This window comes from Nuphar pumila, chromosome 16 (assembly GCF_984573655.1).
Source record: "Nuphar pumila chromosome 16, dmNupPumi1.hap1.1, whole genome shotgun sequence".
NCBI classification, from domain to species: domain Eukaryota; kingdom Viridiplantae; phylum Streptophyta; class Magnoliopsida; order Nymphaeales; family Nymphaeaceae; genus Nuphar; species Nuphar pumila.
The window spans coordinates 26,295,991-26,316,101 of NC_143264.1; the positions used below are offsets into that span (position 1 = coordinate 26,295,991).

At 36.8% G+C, this 20,111-nt stretch overlaps 1 protein-coding gene across 5 annotated transcripts in view; it reads right to left on the reverse strand.

Annotated features, from left to right (window-relative positions):
- Positions 1-1,638: 1,638 nt before the first annotated feature.
- LOC149813115 (uncharacterized) overlaps positions 1,639-20,111 on the reverse strand; it is a 35,556-nt gene continuing 17,083 nt past the window's right edge. For 3 of the 5 annotated variants that reach the window (XM_089991426.1, XM_089991427.1, XM_089991430.1), the window contains 4 exons: positions 17,369-18,655; positions 16,146-16,259; positions 15,833-15,982; positions 1,639-2,103 (listed from right to left, as the gene is read on the reverse strand). In XM_089991426.1, coding sequence (XP_089847552.1) covers positions 1,930-2,103; positions 15,833-15,982; positions 16,146-16,259; positions 17,369-18,505 — 1,575 coding nt within the window. In that variant the 5' untranslated portion in view covers positions 18,506-18,655 and the 3' untranslated portion in view covers positions 1,639-1,929. Of the gene's footprint in view, positions 2,104-14,935; positions 15,618-15,832; positions 15,983-16,145; positions 16,260-17,368; positions 18,659-20,111 lie in introns of all 5 variants that reach the window. The other 2 variants (XR_016428245.1, XM_089991428.1) reach the window with 2 other exon arrangements.

Sequence of the window (20,111 nt, forward strand, 5' to 3'; positions counted from 1 at the left end):
CTAAAGCCTTAAGGAAAAAAATTACATATTTGAGAAAAAATTGCATATTCTTATATTTGAAAAAAAAAATCACATGTTTGAGAGAAAAATCACATATTAGCATATTTTTGCAACTTTATTTTTATTTTGAGTCAAAATCGAAAACCCCTTTAAGTTTTTTGTTTGAGTTCTAAAATTGAAATAAAAGCATGTTCTGCAGAATAGAACAACAGAACAATCTATCTTTTAGAGGTCATTTCTTCCCAACCACTCATCATATCAAGGTGATCTTAGTAGCATTGAAAAGCTAACGCCTCGATCTGTCTCTTTCCTTTTTGTTGTTTTTCTAGATTTTTAACGCAAGTGATCAAAAAATAGCATATAATGATCAAGATAAGCGTGACAACACCTATTCATCTCTTGTTTTAGAAACGTTGTCGAGCACCCGTTTATCATTTTCAATGAATCAAGTGTCAATGAAAAGATTTTTGTTTAGTTTCTTTATTTTTTTTTGTGTTTTTTTGAAATCCTTCATTTTTGGGATCAAAAATCAATAGTAAAGTCGGTCACATATCTTGAATGCAATACTCAAAACACATATTTGGGAAAATATTTGCATATCTAAAAGAAATTCGCTAATGGAAAGGTTAAAATGATTATTTTAATATTGAACATTTACAGTTTTGGACATTAAGCAGATTTTCAAAAATTGTAAGGTTTTTTAAGAAACACCATTTTTGCCGAGTCATTTTCTGATGAATGAAACCCTCATCATTTTTTTTGTTTGTTTATGATAACCAGAAAAAAGCACTTGACTAACAATGTCATTAGTGTAAAACCACAATTCACTTGTCCATGAGGGGAGAAAACCCAACTTTGACTTAACAAGGGACACACACCTGTGGGTTTTGAAGTCGGGATGTCCCTTTCGCTTGATGACATTCATGAGTCACTACCAGCTGAGTGGAGCCCGCATGGGTAAGATTCATGAATTTTATTGTGCAAGCACACACACAGCTAAAAACAAACAATGTCTGAATGCCACGTGTGACCTCTAATGCCCATTTTTAACGAACCACATATTATGGTGGAAATGGCTTGCCACTCCATTTACAGTCTGAAACTAATGGGGTTAATCTTCTCTTCCAAAAATCACACCAGGCTTTTGAAATCACCAAACCTCAAGAACTGCTTGATGATTCAGAATATAATTATTGCACCATGCACAAAGGCATTTAGTTTTCCTTCAGTAAGTACTAAAGCAAGATGTGTCGCCTGTTTGTGCTCTTCGTCTTAATCACAATGATATATCACTAATTAACACGAAACTCTCTGCGTTGGTCGTTGGTTTTCTTTCACACATTTCGGATATTACAGTTAACAAAATACTGCCAATTGATGCTTTCAATATGAGATACATTCACCATTTGAAAAAGTGAGATCCCTGCTTCTGTGCTTCCTCAGAAACCAACGTGTAAAGTTTGAAGTTAGACTATACGAACGAACATTCCAGCCAGACTGTTCCCAGATAAACTCCAAATAAATAATTTGCATTAGCACTCATCGTCAGTTAATGAAGGGTACAATATATTCTTGGAGCCCAGCACTGACGAGATATACATATAGATTCTACCAAAACACTATGGTGTTTGAGAATTCTTCCAATAAAGGTCTCACTACTAATATTCACAGCCAAAGGTTTCATTGCAATGTGTATACACGGTCGTTCTTAAAACAATAAAATCTGGCAGTTACTTCTATAAACATGGGCAGGAGATTGGACAAATGCTGTATAAATACAGATGCATCAGTCTAATTTCACAGTTTAGCAAAATCAGATGTCATGAGTCATATTCAGAGAGAAAAAAGTTAACTTGAGCACTACCTATTTTCCACATGGATATGCATGCATGTAAGTTCTTGTGAAAATTAAGCATAATTACAGGAGCATCACCATGGTGGTCTTGATGTTGGAAATAGATAGTTAAGCATCAGTGGGAGCTTGTCTTTCAAACGAGAAATCAGCTTGAACGTCTCTTCTGCTTCAACCTGCTGTCGAATATCACTCCTTGATGCACGGTCAGGATGAAATCGTACAAGGGCTTGTTTGTAAGCTGCATTCACCTGACAGGTCCATAGTTTAAACAATAATGTAATGTACGATTAATAAATTCATGGAGCTTTTTATGGTATGCCAACAAAATTTTTAACATCCGGATGATGGGTAAGCTCTTAGATGTAATAAGAAAACCTAAACAATCCTTTTACAGACATTCATGCAACGCCTCTCAGAGAGGGATGAACTCATTGCAACTTGATATGGATTATGGACTATGGTAGAACCTCTTCATGCCCACCATCATTTTAAGATTAGGAATGCCTTGAATACTTTTATAGATATGTTGGAGATTATTTACATAAAGGTTTACGGCCTTTGGATTACTTAATCCAATGTCCATGAACTGTCGTCAAAAGCACCAACTAGTCCGCCTAGTCGGCCAAGGCATAAGTAAAATGCCTAGGCTTTGCAATTCCTATGTATTAAAAGGTACCAATTTTGTCGACTAGGCATCTACTAGGGCTTTATATATATATATATATATATATATCGTATGAAGGGAAGGGGTTTAATTCTCAATGATTACGTTTTTTTATATATATGTGAACTTTTTTTGATGAATTTTTCTCTTAAAGGTTGAAAGCAAGATATATATGTGTGATTTTTGTAAATTTTTCTATAAAAGCTTGAAAGACTGTTTTCAATATTACTAATTATGTTGTATGTTATTTATATATGTATGTGTTAGTGTGCTTCTTAGAAAGGCGGAAAGTCTCTCTCTCTCTCTCTCTCTCTCTCTCTCTCTCTCTCTCTCTCTCTATATATATATATATATATATATATATATATATATATCGGCAATATTTTGAAAATATCATGAGAAATACTGATATTTTAATGTAACTGATATTTAAGGGAATATCTCAAGATATTTTCAAAATATCACTAGAAGACAATATTGTGATATTATCGCAATAATATCATGATGTTTTTGGGGGAAAACTGTTTTTTTATATTTTAAGTTTGCATTTCCTTTTTGTTTATATTTTTAAAACCTTTAAAACTTGTTTCTGTTAAAATATATATATATATATATATATATATATATATATTCTGCCCGATAAGGGGTAATTCTGTAACTCGCCCAATAGGGTCATTTTAGTCTTTTTCCTTTTCTACTTTTTTCCATTTTCCTTTTCTATTTTTTCCATTTCTTTTTTGTCCTTTTTATTTTTCTTTTTGTGCATTTAATGCACAGCCATTGGGGGCCCCAACAAAGAGTCGTTGGGCCCCCAACGGTCACAATTGTGACCGTTGGGAGCCCAACGACTCCTTGTTGGGACTCCCAATGGTCCCTCTCTCTTGCTTTTCTCTAACTCTCCCTCACTCCTCTCTTGCCTATAAATAAGTGGGGTCTCCCCTTTGTAATGTGTGGCTTCTACAAGCCCTTTAGTGCATTTATAAGATTTTATGCTTTCTAGTCATTTTTGGCTTTTGTGTATGTCCTCTTTTGGACTTGTTCTTTGATTTCTATGTGTGAATGTCCATTGTAAGACATACATTTCTTTTCCGCATATTTCATTACATGGTATCAGAGCCTTGGTTGTGCTCTTGTTTCATATAGCTAGTTGTCTAGTTTTCTCTCTCTCTTTGTTTGTCCTCCATTCTTGATTATATAATGGAAGGAGAACAAAAGATTGATCTCTCCTTCAAGCTTAACGGTACGAACTACATGATGTGGGCCGCCGCCATGGAAAACAACCTCAAAGGTAAAAAGCTTTGGGGATATGTGATGGGCACCATTAAGGAACCTCAACTTCAACTTACAAAAATAGATGGTGATCAAGAAAAGGCTCTAGAAGGAAGTGCTCGCATGAAGGCTATTGAAGATCACCAATCCAAGGTAGAAGATTGGGAAAGTAAGCATGCAAAAATTCTTGCATGGTTCATGAACAACGTGGAGCTAAAGATTTGCGCCAACATTGCCAAATTCCGCTTAGCAAATGAAGCATGGTTCTTTATGAAAGGTATGTATACCCAAAAAGACCTTGCTCGTCAATTCTTTATCCAAGAAAAAATTCGTACCATTAAGCAAGGTGAAATGAGTGTAAGAGATTACTATAGCACTCTTGGACCTTTATGGGATGAGCTATCCCTTCTTGAACCCAAATGGGTATCAAGTGAAGATGTTAAAATGAGAAGAGAACAAATGGAGAAAGAACACTTTTTCCAATTTTTACATGGGCTTAGGCCCGAATATGAACAAGTAAGGTCCTCCCTTCTCCATAGATCAAAACCGCTTCCATTGGAAGATGTCATAGCCGAAATATGCCAAGAAGAAACTCGTCTTGGCATGATTAAGGGAGGAGATGAAGTTTTTGCCGTGTCTAGACCCGGCAATCATATGAAAGCATATAAGCCTCTACACTTTGGGAGGCAAAATAACTATAATGGCAATTATAGAAAAGTTATTTGCCATCATTGTCAAGAACCGGGCCATATAAGACCTAATTGTCCAAAGATAAATGAGCCTCCAAAAGGTAAAGTTGCTAATATTGAAGAAATTCCCCAAAAGGAGGAGCCAATGAAAGGGAAAGAGTCCTTCTCCCTTGCTCAACTATCCGAAGCACTTCAAATTCTACTCAAATCGCCGTCAACTTCGGGAGCCGCCATTGCCTCTTCTTCTTCTCCAGGTACGCCTTCTTGGATTCTTGACTCTGGAGCATCTTTTCATATGACCCCTATTGAAAATGGAATATCCAATGTATATAGCAACTCCAAAAATTCTTTTGTCTCCACCGCCGATGGTACCTCTTTACAAGTTAAAAGCTTTGGAACCTTAGACTTTTCAAAAGTTTTTTTTTGTGCCAAATGTAAGAGTAGTACCTCAACTTAATTTAAATCTTTTATCTGTCTCTCAAATATGTGATCATGGATGTGAAATCTCCTTCTCAACCAAGGATTGCTCTATACAGGATCTCCAGTCCGGGAAGCGGATTGGGCAAGGCCATAGGAGGGGAGATCTCTACTACATGAACAATTTGAAACTTCCCACTAAATCATTTTGTAATCATGTCCAAGATAAAAATATGGAAACTTGGCATCAAAGACTTGGACATCCAAGCTTCTAAAAAATGTACTCCTTTCCTTTTGGAAAGAATTTTTGTAATGAGAAACATTTTGTTTGCAAGAGTTGTATTTTTGGAAAAATGAAATCCACCACCTTTCCAAAGAGAACATTTGTGTCCAAAAGACCCTTTGAATTAGTTCATTCGGATGTTTGGGGTCCTTCTCCGGTCATATCAAAAGGAGGATACTCATATTATGTTACTTTCATTGATGATTTCACTCGATATGTGTGGATCTATTTTCTCAACCTAAAATCCGAAGTTTTTAATTTCTTTAAAAAATTTCATATGATTGTCAAAAATCAATTTTCAACTAATATCTCCATTCTTCGATCCGATTCCGGTGGAGAATATCTATCAAATGAATTTCAAGAATATTTGGAAACCAATGGAATTTGTCATCAAAGGTCATGTCCTAGGACTCCCCAACAAAACGGTCTAGCCGAAAGAAAGCATAGACACATTTTGGAAACCACTAGGACTCTTCTCATTTCCAAAGAAATTCCAAAATGCTATTGGGCCGAAGCCGCCTTAACCTCCACTTATTTGATAAATAGAATGATATCCTCATCCCTTCAAAATATATCTCCATATGAAAAACTTTTTGAAAGAACACCCGATTTTAATAGATTAAGAATTTTTGGGTGTAAGTGTTTTGTCCTTACACATAAAAGAGATAAATTATCTCCCAAAAGCTATCGAATGTGTGTTCTTAGGATATGGAGAAAATCAAAAAGGTTTTAGGTGCTTCGATCCCAAAAGCAACAAACTATATGTATCCAAAGATGTTACTTTTTTAGAAAATGAGAACGGTTTTGAGAAAAATAAAGATATTGATGAAAGCGAATATGCTTTCTTATTTGATCTTCTTTTTCAAGAAGATATGACTCCTCACGTAGAGGATGTTCTTAATGATTTAGAGGATACTCCTCTTAGTAATGATGAAAATGGAAGTAATGATGTTGAAAATAGGTCAATTCAAACCTATACTAGGCATGGTCAAGAAATTCCCATAGAAGAAACCTCTTTAAGGAGATCTAGTCGAATCTCCAATCCTCCTAATAGGTTTGTTTCCTATGAATCCCTAACACCTAAGTATAAGGCATGTCTAATTGCATTACACTCTTATCATGAATCATCACACTATAATGAAGCCAAAAACATTCCTCAATGGGTTGAAGCCATGAAACTAGAACTTAGTGCCCTTGAAAAGGCTAAAACTTGGAAAATAACTTCATTACCCACTGGAAAGAAGTCTATCGGATGTAGATGGGTCTTCAAAATTAAAACTAAAAGTGATGGGTCATTGGAACGGTATAAAGCTAGGTTGGTAGCTAAAGGATATGCTCAAGAGTATGAAATAGACTATGAGGAAACCTTTGCTCCCGTAGCTAGAATGACTAGTGTTAGGACTCTTATTGCGGTTGCATCTATTAAAAAATGGCCTATCTATCAATTGGATGTTAAGAACGCATTTCTTAATGGCGAACTAAGTGAAGAGGTCTATATGGATCCTCCACCAGGAGTATCTATTGGTGAAAACAAAGTTCTTAAACTAAAAAAGGCACTATATAGGTTAAAACAAGCTCCAAAAGCTTGGCATGACAGATTTAGCAATGTAATGACTAGCTTAAATTTCCGTTCATGTTATACTGACACTGCGTTATTTGTGAAAAGTGCAGGGTCCTCTGTAGTTATTTTACTACTATATGTTGATGATATGATCATCACTGGAAACGATGAGCAAGGAATCCATGATATTAAGAAAATTTTAAAAGAAAATTTTGACATGTCTGACCTTGGTTTCTTAAGATATTTTCTAGGTATTGAAGTTGCATATTCACCCCGAGGGTATATTCTCTCTCAGATGAAACTTGTTGCTGACATTTATGCCAAGTCTGGAATTTCGGATGATAAAAAGACAGAAACTCCTGAGGTTATCAATGCAAAGCTAAGGCTGAAAGATGGGACACTTCTCGAGAATCCTACTCCCTACCGTCAACTCGTTGGGTCTCTGACATACTTATCCATCACTCGGCCAGACATAGCTCATGCAGTTCATTCCGTCAGTCAATTTCAACATGCACCTACAACTGTGCACATGAGTGCAGTCTTAAGGATTGTCAGATATATTAAAAACACCATAACTAAGGGAGTTTTTCTTTCCTCTTCATCATCACTTGATTTAATTGCCTATACAGATGCTGATTGGGGAGGAAATCCCAATGATAGAGTCTCAATCACTGGTTTTTGTGTTTTCTTAGGTGACTATGATTTCTTGGAGATGCAAGAAGCAGCATAAAGTATCATTGTCCTCAACTGAAGCGGAATATCGTGCAATGGCCACTACAACCATGGAGCTTGTGTGGCTTAGAAGTCTCCTCTGTGATATGGGCATCATCATCTCAATTCCTTCGAAGATGTGTTGCGATAACAAGAGTGCTATCTATATTGCAAGCAACCACACCTTCCATGAGCGTACTAAACATATTGAGATGGATTGCCACTATGTTCGAGATGAATACCTAAAAGGAACCATTACTCTGCCCTACGTCACATCCGAGTACCAGTTGGCGGACTTCTTCACCAAAGCTCTTGCTGCTCCTCATTTCATGTTTCTTCTCAACAAGCTTTTCGTTGTATCCCCGTAAAGCTTGAGGGAGGGTGTTAAAATATATATGTAATATATATTTATATATATATATAAATATATTCTGCCCGATAAGGGGTAATTCTGTAACTCGCCCAATAGGGGCATTTTAGTCTTTTCCTTTTCTACTTTTTTCCATTTTCCTTTTCTATTTTTCCATTTCTTTTTTGTCCTTTTTATTTTTCTTTTTGTGCATTTAATGCACAGCCATTGGGGGCCCCAACAAAGAGTCGTTGGGCCCCCAACGGTCACAATTGTGACCGTTGGGAGCCCAACTACTCCTTGTTGGGACTCCCAATGGTCCCTCTCTCTTGCTTTTCTCTAACTCTCCCTCACTCCTCTCTTGCCTATAAATAAGTGGGGTCTCCCCCTTTGTAATGTGTGGCTTCTACAAGCCCTTTAGTGCATTTATAAGATTTTATGCTTTCTAGCCATTTTTGGCTTTTGTGTATGTCCTCTTTTGGACTTGTTCTTTGATTTCTATGTGTGAATGTCCATTGTAGGACATACATTTCTTTTCCGCATATTTCATTACAGTTTCTTTCTATTTTTGGAAGAAAAGTAATACAAAACTTATTATTTTCTTATCTTTTTGGTTATCATTTATATTTTTTCAATTTTTAAACTGTTGAGATTTTCTCAAGATTTTTCAACTTTTGAAAATCTCTCCAAGAAATACCCTTGCAAAGATAATACCTTGAATGATATAGGTGGCTATATATATATATATATATATATATATATATATATATATATATATATATATATATATATATATATATATAAATTATGCTATGAATAAAATGTGTGTGTATTACAATCAATTTTTTTGTGAAAGGCTCAAAAGCATATTTTGTTGATTATACCAAATATGTTATGAATAATTGAATATATATATATATATATATATATATATTAGTAATGATACGGTGCACCAGGAGTATCTACTCCCGCTTATAAACCATTGGATCATTTTCAATCCAATGGTTTAGATGGAGAGTTAAATGTGCATGTCTTTCCATTATTATTGGAAACCCAAAAAAGTAAATGTGTTGGGAGGGACAGGTTTAGATAGAGTTGAATGCCCATTTCTCTCTTCCTCTCTCGTGCATAATGAATGGATGATGAACCTGAATGCATGGCATGATCACACACGTATCTTCTCTCTCATGCATACATGGATGGATGATGCACACACATGCATGTCATGTGCATGTTGTTATGATGGAAGTGGAGTCTGGTTGGCAATAATAGAAAGTCCAAAGCCGGTAGCTAAGAGAGAGAGAGAGAGAGACCAAAGTCAAATTTATTTACTATAAAAGCTTTGGAAACAATTACTCTTAACTCCTCAATTACTTTTTTTGTTTTCAATAATTATAGAAAGGCACAAAACATTTAACCCTCTTCTAAACCGTAGGATTGGAAATGATCCAACAGTTTATAAGAGGGAGTAGGTGCTTCGGGAGCATCGCATCATTACTATATATACATATTCTGGTTATATATATTGTGAAAACATGTGTAATGGATTATGGTGTACCAAAAGAATTGAACATATTTTTATCATTGTCATCAATATCGCTGATATATTGAAAATATCGCCAGAAAACAAAATATCACGATATTTTTGGGAAAAACTCTTTTTTTTTTAAGTTTGCATTTCCTATTTTTTGTTTCTTTTATATTTTAAAACCTTTAAAACATGTTTCTTTATATCTTTGGAAGAAAAATAATGCAAAAATTAATATTTTCTTAGCTTTTTTGTTGTTATTTATATTTTTTCAATTTTTAAAACTCCTAAGATATTCCACAGATTTATCAACTTTTGAAAATCTCTCAGAGAAATACCCTCACCAAGAAATTACCTTTAACGATACAGGTGACTATGATTTTTATGTATATTTTTAAATTTTTTAATTGGGGTACCGACTAGTCCCGCCTAATCAAGTAGTTTTAGTGGTCTATTGACTAGGCACATCCTAGCATTTTTGACTACATAGCCCACGGACAACTATTCCATTGCCGTCAAAAAGGCACATGATGAACCTTCACAAATCGTTTTAAGCTTCATCAGATACAATACATATGATAGAAGGCCAAGATTTGAGCAAACCCTGTTTGCCGAAAGCTTGGCTTTCCCCTTGTCTGGATGACCAAAAACCTGAAAAGGCAGGTTCTTTGGTTGCCCAGAACTCAAAAAGTTAAAAAATAAAAAAAGGGACTGGCCATTGTATTTGTAAAAAAAATGTTTGATCATGACCTAGCATACCACCAAAATTTTAAAAATAAAAATAAAAAATAAATGGTCAGAGAGCCAGGGAGGCCCAATCGAAAAACCCAGTTTCTTCCATGAAAAGCTTAGGTAGGAGCAAGTTTTGCAAAAATTGGTTTCAACTGAGTTTTGGCGAAAACCAGGTTTAGCCAAACCGAGTTATATGGCACATCCAAACATGTCACTAAACCTGATTTTGGAGGTATAACCAGGTTTCCATCCAAAACCTGGGAGCCGTCCAAATAGGACCTTAGGAATCAACCGGTGGTCAGAAGAAAAACTAAGAAATGGCCCAAAACACACATACACACACACATAAGAGATGATACTATTTGGTAGAAAGTTGTAGTTGCAGGTGCTATCTGCTTGACCATATGGATGTCTTTAACATGGATATTTTACCACAAAACATGCTTTGGATTGAGTTCTTTAGACTGAAAAAATTTGGGTCATCACATGTCATTGTGTTATGACCTAAGGTCAAGATCTTAGTTGTCATAGGCGCTAGGCAGAGCCTAGCCGGTGAGCCCCTAAAAAGGCCTAGGTGGGGCCTAGGCGGTACCCAAAATAAAAAAAAACATAAAAAACATGATAAGAAACATGTATATTGTCTTCCCTTTCTTCTTTGCCTTCTTGAAGAAGAAAACAAACGATATGTCTTAAAAAAAAAACTTAAAAAAAAACTAGGATTTAAAAAAAAGCCTAGGCAGTGACAGCCTAGGCGGCAATATAGGGCCCCACCACCCAGACCTGGTCGCCCAGGCGGCTGCGTCGAGGTCGCCTAGGCCGCCTTTGACAACTAGGTCAAGATACTTTTAGTTCTCTACTAATTTTTAACTGCTCTTAAAAGAAAATTTGCACACATCAAAATATCATAATCTAAAACATGGTCTTTACTAAAAAAAACTCTAGAGATCACATACATAGGGTACAATCCATGAAGCAATCAATACATATGTATATGTATATGTATATGTATATGTATATGTATATGTATATGTATATGTATATGTATATGTATATGTATATGTATATGTACATGCATGTATGTATATGTATATGTACATGCATGTATGTATGTGCGCACCATAGCACCTATATCGTTCAAGGTAATTTCACGGTGAAGGGTTTTTCTCAGAGGCATTTTCAAAAAGTGAGGGAAAATCTCGAAAGCTTTAAAAATTGACAAAAATATGGTGAATAATAAAAAAGACAAGAATAGTAGGCTTTGCAGTGTTTTTTCTTACAAAAATATAAAGAAACCATGAGAAAAGCTTTTAAAATATAAAAGAAACAAAAAAAGATACTTGAAATATATTAAAAAAATGTTTTTGAATATCTTAAGAAAATATTGTGATATTTTCAATTCTAGCGATATTTTGAAGATGTTCGAAAAAATATCAGCTGACCTTAAAATACTGATAATATCTCGATATTCTCATAATATTGGTGATATCAATTACACTGGTATGCACACACTATATATATAATCACTAGAATATGAGAACTAGAAATATGAGAACTAATTGTGAACCGCTATTTTCATGGATTTTTTGTCCTTTCCACTTGAATCTAACCGTACGGATGTGATCTACATGCCCGGATTTATGAACCCGCTCTTGAATCATCCGATTTTGATGCATAAACGTGATTTTTTTAAGGTTTTGAAATCAATGGCTCATAATCTTCATAAATATTCAATCATTCAAAAATCACATATTTTCATCGAAAATACATTATCTAATGGTTGATTCCTAGAAAATTCACTGTGCCAAGCACATCCACATGGTTGGATTTGCAAAAAAAAGTGTTGGAAATGCCCATATTTATATATATATATATATATGTATATATAAAGTGCATGTGTGCACGTCTGTGGATATATACAGTTCTTAAGATAACACTACTGAACGAAATGATTCATTGTATTGTTTTGTGAAAATGGAATGTGTCACTCATTATAGTATCACTATATCTCTACACTATTTGTATGATAAAATAAAGTTTTTTATTCATTTCAATCACCAATAATTGATTAAAAAGGGAGGTTCCTCACGTCTTAGATGAATACTCATTGCAAACAAAGACCCATGCTTTCATCTATGGAATGATTAGGACAGCATCCAAGATGGGTTATAATCATTAGCTTGATTATGGTCCATGAGTAAGAAAGATCAAGGTAGGCAGACTAGGAGGCAGAAGCGGGGAACGATACGGGAAGCGGAAGCGAAAAGTGAGACATTTTAAAATTTATAGGAAGCGAGAAGCAAGGAATCGATTTGAAAGCGAAATGGGAATCGAAAAAGAAGTGATCGAGTGGAAGCAAAACAGAAATCGAATGGGAAATGAATAAAACCTAAAATAAAGATTTTTTAGTGTAAGAATTAAATTTTTCAAAATCTAAAAATGATGGTTACCTATTCAGAGAAAGCACATGGGAAGTGAGTAAGAACTGAGAAATGTGAAAAAGCACATAGAAAACATGGAAAGAAGCACGAGAGGACATATAGGATGCGTGTAGGAAACATGAACAAAGCATATGGGAAGCATAGAAGAAGCATGTGAGAATCGAGATTCCCATCAAGTTTTGGAAGCGAAAAGTATCGTGCTTCTGAAATGAGTTTAAAAGAATTGTGCTTCCCACTAATCTAAGAAGCTTCCAGTAACTCAAGGAAAGATATAAAATGATAGGCTAACCATGGTCTTCATTATGAATTGAACAATAGAAACATTTAACTATTTAGTTTTACAGATGAAAGAGAAGAAGAATCTTTGCAAATCTTTCTTGCTTGGATATTGCATAGCACACATATTCACGTGTTATAAATTTATAATTACATTTGAAATTTTTGTAGAACATAAAATCATGATCCCCAAACTGCATTCCCATAAACCAATAAGTCAGAAAATAATAGAATATTAATGAGATTTTGAAAACATATTCTTTGTCCCCAAATGCAGAATTATATACAGAAATGATGGCAACTGAATTCCTAGTATATAAGTCAAAACAAAGACCATAAAATTGCATAAGCGTTAAGCCATCAGAAAATTTCAGCAACAGAACATAACAACTCACTATACACAGCATGATGAAACTACTTAAAACTGTACTAGAGCCAACTTTCATGCCCAATATCAACCAACGAAAAGAATCATTGCACACGATTATGCATATCCAATTCGCATAACAGAACTATAAGATAGATGGTGCTAGAAACATGCAACCTAAACTCTAAATGCTCCAGTGGAAGAGTTCAAAATGCTGGCATACAGTTGATACCTGATATGGATTGGGTTGACCCGGATCCGAAACCCATTCAATAAAGAGCATATGGCTGGTGGGGCCCACCCTTGGGGCGTCCTCCCCAATTTCTGGGATAGATTAAAGTTGGAAAACCTAAAAGTAGAGCAAGCTAATTCTGGAGATCCTAATTTTGGTCTAAGCTATTTCTGGAGATCCTAAAAGTAGGGGTGCTAAGAATAGGGAACGAGCTTGGTGGGGCCCACTCAGGTGGCACCTTCCCTATTTCTAGAGCTCAATAGAAGGTCGTGCAAGCTGGGTTTATGAGGGCTCTAAAGATGGAACAAGGAAGACCAAGAAACCGGTCTATTTCTGAAGTACAAGGTCACAGAAATAGACCAGTCAAAAGAGGGCTTAACTAGATTTAGCCTAAGTTCTTAGAGGTTTTAACTAAAATTAGATGAGAATTAAAAAGTTTTGGTAATTTGTGTAAAGGGCTAATTAGGCCCTCTAGGCTTATAAATAATCTTTTATTTCCCTTGTTCAGGATTATCAAAAAATGAAATGAAATTTGAAATTCCTCTCTCTCTCTCTCTCTCTCTCTCTCTCTCTCTCTCTCTCTCTCTCTCTCTCTCAAGGGTTCAACCCTCTCACTTCTTTTCTTGGTGAAGAAGATCTCTAGTAGGTCGAGTCTACTACTTGAAGCTTAGGATGCTGCCCAAGGTCCAACTCAACCGGCGCACTGCCAGTCCCGACAGTCTGCACCTTCCCGAGCCAAACCCTAGTGGATCTAACCCCAACCAACCAACCAATCAACCCAGCGCCTGTAGAAGAACCCCATTGAGTCCCCCTAGCACAAGAAACTCAGTCAAGTCCGTTGCCTTACCCCAAACCTAAGTTTGAACCTACCCGAACTCAATTCAGCCCACCTAATTTTTGTCGAACCCAGAAACTTTGTCAGTCTTCACAAATTTACCCAGCTCAAACCATGAGGGATCTGAATCTGATTTTTGGACTTAGTATTCTTCAGTGTGTCTAGTACTAAACCCCCGAATTTCTGGATTTATTGAGTTCCCAACTCTGAGAATTCGATTTTATAATTTGAGTTTGTCAGATCCAACCCGTCAGTCCCTGCATAACCTTGAATTTTCCTGCAACTTCGAAAAATCATCTCCCTGTTCGTGTGTCATCTACCCCTGAAATATTAACTAAATCTAGTTTAGGGTGTCTAGAATAGGGATGGCAGTGGACCCCGGCGGGTGACAAGGTCTCCACCCCCGCCCCGTCTCTAAAATTTAACCTTCATCCCCGGTCCATCCACGTGGCAGGGGAGACTTTGGACCTCCACCCCCGCCCCGTCTCAAAATATTAATCTCCATCCCCACCCCCGCCTTGTCCCCCTCCTTGCCACCGCCACCGCGACCGCCACATCCCACCACCCCGTCCCCGCCCCATCCCCGTTTTTACAGAAGTACACAATAAACCCTACCCAGTAAAACGAGAGATTGGAAAGGAAAGAAACAAAAAACCTAATAATGCAGAAAAAAAATTCAATTTTAGGATGATTCAGATAAATCAGAGGAAGATTGAGAAGGATCCTCACTCAAATGTGGTCGCAGCAGTCGTCTCTTGAGGGCGGGGCGGCGGTTTGAGCGTAGCAGGGACGGGCAGCAGCGCAGCGGCTCACCTCATCGTCGTGGGTGACTCGACAGGAAGGAGTGGAGAACTCAGAGCCGGAGAAGAAGAAAGACGTCAGGGCAACGGCAGTCGGCAACAGCTCGCCTCGTCGGATCGTCATTGGTACTCGATAGGAAGGAGAGAGGGGTTGAGCACTCAAAGCCGCAGAACAGGAGGGGAGAATGCTAGAAACCCTAGTCAACCATTCCTTTTAACCCTTTATCTATGTTTCATCTGAACCGTTGATCAAGTTATGATCAACAGACGAGATTACAATAATATGTGGATGACATGAGGGGGCAGGGCGGTCCATCCCCGCACGGGGATGAATTTTAACCTTCATCCCCGACTCCATCCCCGTTTCATGCCCTCCATCCCCGGTCCAAACGGGGCGAGGCGGGGCGGGGCCCCGCTTTCCCCCGATCCACTGCCATCCCTAGTCTAGAATCATCCCTCCAATTTTGAGATTTTTCTGCTGCACCATTTGGGAGTTCTGATTTTTCTCCCCGAACCTGTCAGAACTCAATACCCTGTCCACCCGAGTTAGCCCACTTTGACTTTGAAATTGACTTGACCAAACCGAGTCTACCCCTTTCCTGTTTCCGAACCTAGGCCAAAGCACACATCAATACCAAAAGAAGAAGAATGACCTATTATGTTCCTTGAATCGGCTAGTGTGCATGATAAAGTGTTTAGGCTGGCAAATATCAAATCTATAGGACCATGAACTATGTTATGGAGAATCTGCTACATTGAAGAAACAGGCTCTTCGTGCAATTTCATGAACTAGCAAATATGTACAACTAAAATTTTACATAATTACCTCATGTGGCATGGGATAAGGACTCCCTCCAACCTGAATGCCTAGACCACGAAGTAATGAAGCCATATCTTTGTACATAAGCTCAAAATGGTCGAGTTTCTTCCTCACTTCACCACGAAGCTGCTCTTTCAAATTCATAGTTTCCTCGTCCTGTTATTTATGTGATCATATAGACGAAAAAGTAATAAGAAACACCCAGGAAAATTCAATAACAAAAAGACCATGCTCATTTCAAGATAAAGTAAAAGACATAATATTAATTAAAAAAAGATGTTAACCCTTCAAGAACACAGAATCAGTGTCAAATTTAAACCTTTTTTTGTGTCTGTCGAACTTCCTCAAGTCGTTGCTTTTGTCTTCTTTCCATATCGGATAACCGTAAAGTTTCAGCCTTTTTTCTCTTCCGCAGCCTTTGTGCTTCCTCGGACTGTAGAAGCAAGAAAATGGAGCCAGTCAATATGGAACCCAATTATTTAGGAATCAAATTGAAGTGATTAATTTCTGAAATTTTCTCCTGGTTTCTGAGAATGTATGCAATAGAAAGTACTCCTTAGTTTCATGGTTGAAACAATATGAGATTTGTTATCCTGACCATATCAGCACATAGGTCAGATATTTATAGCATCTGCAAATCTATGAAGAAATGAACAATGCAAATGCACTTGACCAACATTCTACCATGTAATATATTACCAATCCTGATTGGTAATATAGTCCATTGTCATGCACATGTCATAAAAAATAAGAGTATGGTTTAATGATGCTAACAAAATAGCATGGAAAGACTTACTGAACAAGAATACCTTCACACATGGTATCGATGAAAATGCAGCTTAACAATACGCGACTTAAAGTACTCATGAAACAAAATTGAAAATAAAGCTATATAATAGGAATACAAATGTCCAATATTTATACAACTGCAACAAATATTCAAATAGATCCTCTCACAGGTAGAGCTAGAGTGAGGGATGGTTGAAATCATAGTCACCTATATCGAACAAGGTAATTTCTCAGTGTGGGTTTTTCTCAGAGATATTTTCAAAAAGTGATTTTTCTAGGGAAAATCTCGGAAACATTTAAAATTTACAAAAAAATATAGTGAATAATAAAAAAGATAAGAATAGTAGGTTTTGTAGTGTTTTCCTTACAAAAATATAAAGAAACAACTAGAAATGCTTTTAAAATATAAAAGAAACAAAAAAAGATACCTAAACTATATAAAAAAAAAATTATTTTTTGAATATCTTGGGAATACATTGGGAAAATCTCGGGAAAATATCATGATATTTTCGATTCGAGCAATATTTTGGAAATATCGGGGAAATATCAGCTGACCTTGAAATACCGATAATATTGTGATATCTTCAAAATATCGGTGATAGCAGTGACACTGGTTGAAATATCTCATAGTTGCAGAATTATTAGATAGTTCACTGAAAATGGTTACTAGATAAATACGAAAAGAAGAGACAACAATGCATGACAATTGTCAAACTCAAACTGAGATGCACTCAAGAGAGCAAGTTTGCTGACCTGCATCCGCAGTGCTCGACGCCTGGATTCCCATTCGTCTTGATCAGCAAGCCTGTATGCAGCAGTCTCCTTGAGCTTCTCTCTTTCACCAAGGAGCACATTCGGGACCTCAAGTGAACCAGCTTCATCTCGAAAATCTACAGATGAACTCCTAGATGATGTGTCATCCTGGAGGTGGATGCTGGAAAGAGTTTGTGCCCCAAGAGCACCCTCCTTTGTAGGTTCAAAGTTGATACAATCAGCATCAACCTGATCAAAACATGGATTTTGAAGAGCAGAACTGGACAACTGGCAAAAAGAATTCACAATAGGTTCATTTTCTGCATGTTTGGGGTAATTCTCTTCCAAAATATCATTAGAAGTAGCTGCACAGCTTGATGTATTGTCCCCTTCACTATTGCAAACTACATTGTTAGAGTTGGAAAAAGTTGGAGCCTCTGTAGAATGCTCATTCTCAAAGTCGCACGCATTGTCACTTTCTACATCATTCTTTTGAGTCGTTTCACATGAAGAAGCTTTAGGATCAGTATTGGAACCAGATCCACTAATTTGATCCTCAACCCCAAACTGAGGATTGTGAGTTTCCTTCAACTTTTGCTTTCTTAGAGCAGCCTTTTCCCACTCTGCACGAATTTCCAAGGAACACTCCACAAGTTCACAATCAGAATCACTTTCTGATGAACTAATTGCAGAAACATCACCATAACTGAAGCTGTGTCTAGAAGATCGACTTTTTTCATATCTTTCATTACATTTTTTTGCATAAGCTTTTTCATTACATTTTGATAATCTGAAAGATGACCTACTTGCTTGATTAAAAACTTCACACTCATCGCTCTCTAAATCTTCAACTACGTAGTCTTCCCATGAATCTGAATGAGGTTTCTTCGTTGAGCTGGCATCACTCTCAATGTCACCAACATCTATAACATAATTTGTAGACAACCCATCATCACTATCCCTGTCATCATCAATAATGATAGTAACACCACTTGATGGGTGCCTTCTGTTTTGTTTCTGCTTAGAAGTGTCTGGAACATCTATGATGACTGCATTGTACCAAGTGCCTTTACCCTTGCTTTTTTCCAGTGGTCTCTTTAATAGCTGAGATCTTTGAGGAAGTTGACCCCTCGACATTTGATTGCTTCATATACTTTGATACAAGGACATTATGTAATGCATAAATTTAGACCTATCTATCAACAAATTTCACAACCTCCTCTCTCATGGCTTACCATGCTACGTAAAGTTTCTCAAACTCTTTCACTGCCTCAGCTCTTAATATACCTGCTATCATGTAGAAGCATAATTTAATATTTTCACCAGGCATAAAGAATAAATAACCAAATGAAAAATCAACAGCATCTTAATGAACAAGAAAATGCTAGACCATGATCACCAATGTTGGTATAAGCAATTTATCGAAGAATTAAAAAGTAATCACCTTTCTTTGGAAAATTTCAAAAAAAATGCAGATTATGAAAAACAGAGTAGAAAAGGCAAAGAAAAAGAAAAATGAATTACTAATATTTAAAAATTGTAAAACATGAGATGAGAATAAAAACATTTGATCTTAAAATATATATGTTTTATATATTTTTGGCAATTCTCATAATGAGGATATACAGCACAAATGAGCCACAATTGCAAAACAACATAAATAGCAGCATTGTAAAAGCACAACAATAATGTTTTATGTGTAAGATTATGTCATATGGCTGCACATGTATGTATGTGCACACATGTGCACGCACACACATATATATACTATGTCACAGGGATTCGGCTAATAAGAATAATAAGAAGAAGAAGAAGAAGAACTGTCGCATCGCTGGCACGTGGGGCTTGCCGGACGTGGGGCTTGTCGATGTCAGGTGGCCGGAAAACGAATGGGAGAGTGGGAGCCTGCGGCGGGGGAGAAGGCGAGCGAGGAGAGAGAGTGAGCAGCATGGGGAGGGTTTCTCGAATAGAAACCCTACCCTACGTGCTTATTTAAAGCATGCAGTGATTGCTTTATCGGGTTTGGATCTGGGTCGGATCTGAATCCGACCCGGATTTAAATTTTTTTTGCCGCACCCATGTTTTTTTAAAGTGCCGCATCCCCGCACCCGCTATATATTCTAAAATGTGGACGAAGCTGGACTCAGTCAGCACTAACTGAGGCCAGTTATGGAAAGAAATGAACACCAGTGCAATTGATCACACCCAACAGTGGCAGATCCAGGATTTTGCTTCAAGTGGGGCAAAAAAATTTATAATAAAATAGTGCCTAGAGCACCAGCAGCCCATTCAAAAATTGCCCCTGGATTTCTTTCTAGACAGCAAGTGACTGGTCAATGCCTGTGGGAAATTAATCCCTTATGGCTTGAAGCTTAAACTCGGTTGGCACCTTGAATCACAGCCACAGTTGGATCCATTGGTGGAGTCTTTAGTTCATCAGTGGAGTCTTTAGTGTCGAGGGATCTTGCTAAGAGTGACAGTTGGATGGATATGCAAGCAGAAGTAGAAGGTGTAGTGATTGAGCAGGAAACACTAATTATAAATGATTTGTTGGATGATACTCTTCAAGATTATCATCTAATTCACTCAGCAAAAGTCATTATGTTTATTCACATGTTTTCGTGGAAGGTGATTTGGTTTACACAATACTTATCTAATTCTGTACACAATACGGCATATTAAGCACATATAACAGCATTGAGTAGTCATCCATTTTTACACAAATATATTGGCAGACCTGTAA